Source organism: Stegastes partitus, unplaced genomic scaffold (assembly GCF_000690725.1).
Source record: "Stegastes partitus isolate 25-593 unplaced genomic scaffold, Stegastes_partitus-1.0.2 Scaffold2735, whole genome shotgun sequence".
NCBI classification, from domain to species: Eukaryota; Metazoa; Chordata; class Actinopteri; family Pomacentridae; genus Stegastes; species Stegastes partitus.
The window spans coordinates 21109-22634 of record NW_007580466.1 but is presented as its reverse complement, the minus strand read 5'-3'; the positions used below and the strand labels follow the sequence as shown (position 1 = coordinate 22634).

Below are 1526 nucleotides of genomic sequence, written 5' to 3'. Positions count from 1 at the left end.
AGCACCGCGTACTGACTGACTGAACTCGGACAGAACGGTATAAAGCTGCCTCGGGGTCTCTAGTTGTTGGTGGACGGTTAGCTTGAGGTTGCCGTGGCGACCTAGCCCCTGTTACCGTGGCGACCGGCCCGGCTAAACGTGAACCGGCTTCATGATACCAGCAGACCTGAGTTGAGCTCAAGGATTGCTGCTGATCTCTCTTCATGACGCGACGTCTGGAGGTCTGATGTGAACCTAAACTAAAGGTGTGGTGAGGATGAGGAGGAGGATGAAGGTTAATGCTGAGAGCAAGCGGTGGCGGTTATAAGTGCAGCACAGGTGCTATGAGTGTCAGTGCATCGTCGGGTTAGTCAGTAAAGGGTTAATCAGGACCAGCCTTCGTTAGGCTCTCCGTCTGGTCCGTGATTGGTTAGTTGATGAGGACACGCTGGGCTAACGACATGTGTTTGCTGACTGGATATCTGATGTCACTTCCTGTCTTCGCTCCGTTCGTCAAGTGCGTTTGGGCTTCGAGGTTGGTCCTGTTAGAAAAGCGACGCCTTCTTCTTCAGCTCGTTCCGTCTCCACAGCGACAGGCGGTCGAACTCGGCCATCGGCATCCCGAACACCTGCAGGAAGTCCTCCGGGGACAGGTGCCTCTGACGGACCAACAAAGAAGAAGAAGGTCAACCAGTTACTCACCGAACCTGACCGAAGGTAAACTGGGACTAAACCAGTTCTACTTCAAAGCAAGTTAAACTGAGACTAAAACCATCAACAAACAGTTTGACCTCAGAACAACTCAAGAAAACCCCAAACTGGGACGTAACCAGTTTAAACTAGAACTAAAGCCAGTTTGACTTCAGTGAACATTAAACTGGAACTAAAACAGAACCTTTTCAGCGAAGATTAAACTAGAACTAAAACCAGTTCCACTTTAGAGAACATTAAACTGGAACTAAAATCATTTTCCTCCAAGAAAAAAATTAAACTGCAACAAACCAGTTCTACTTGGGGAGCAGTTAAACTGGGATTAAACAGGTTAAACTGGGACTAAAACCAGCGCCACCTCAGACAAAATTAAACAAACAAAACCTGTTTTTCTAGATTAACTAGAGCTAAAACCAGTTTCTCACCAGAAAAGTTTAAACTGGGATTAAAACCAGTTTTACCTCAAAAACCAGGATTAAACCAGGTTTAAAGCCATTAAACTGGGATCAAACCAGTGAAACTGGGATCAAACCAGTGATCGTTGGTACGAACCTCCAGCCGGGTTCGGTCGACTCCTGGCGGCAGCTTGCAGCGCCCCCTGTGGGTCACTATCAGAGCTTCATAGGGGTAAATCTGAGGAAAGGCAGTTAAAGACTGTTTAAATATAATGAGGCCAACACACAAAGCACACGATGCAGTGAAGCGTGCTGCTGATCAACTATATCAATACCAGATTATTGATCCTGAAGCTGCTGATTGTTTCATCAGCGAACCGACAGTCGGTTCAAATGTTTAAAGGACAGGCAGCCAATCAGAGACGTGAAGCGAGGTGAAGA

The 1526-nt window shown here is 47.1% G+C and overlaps 1 protein-coding gene across 1 annotated transcript in view; it reads right to left on the bottom strand.

Annotated features, from left to right (window-relative positions):
• Positions 1-199: 199 nt before the first annotated feature.
• dmtn (dematin actin binding protein) overlaps positions 200-1526 on the bottom strand; it is a 21901-nt gene continuing 20574 nt past the window's right edge. Inside the window, exons 11-12 of the mRNA XM_008305966.1 lie at positions 1243-1400; positions 200-638 (exon numbers count right to left, since the gene is read on the bottom strand). Of these exons, the coding sequence (XP_008304188.1) occupies positions 525-638; positions 1243-1400 (272 nt within the window). The 3' untranslated portion in view covers positions 200-524. The remainder of the gene's footprint in view (positions 639-1242; positions 1401-1526) is intronic.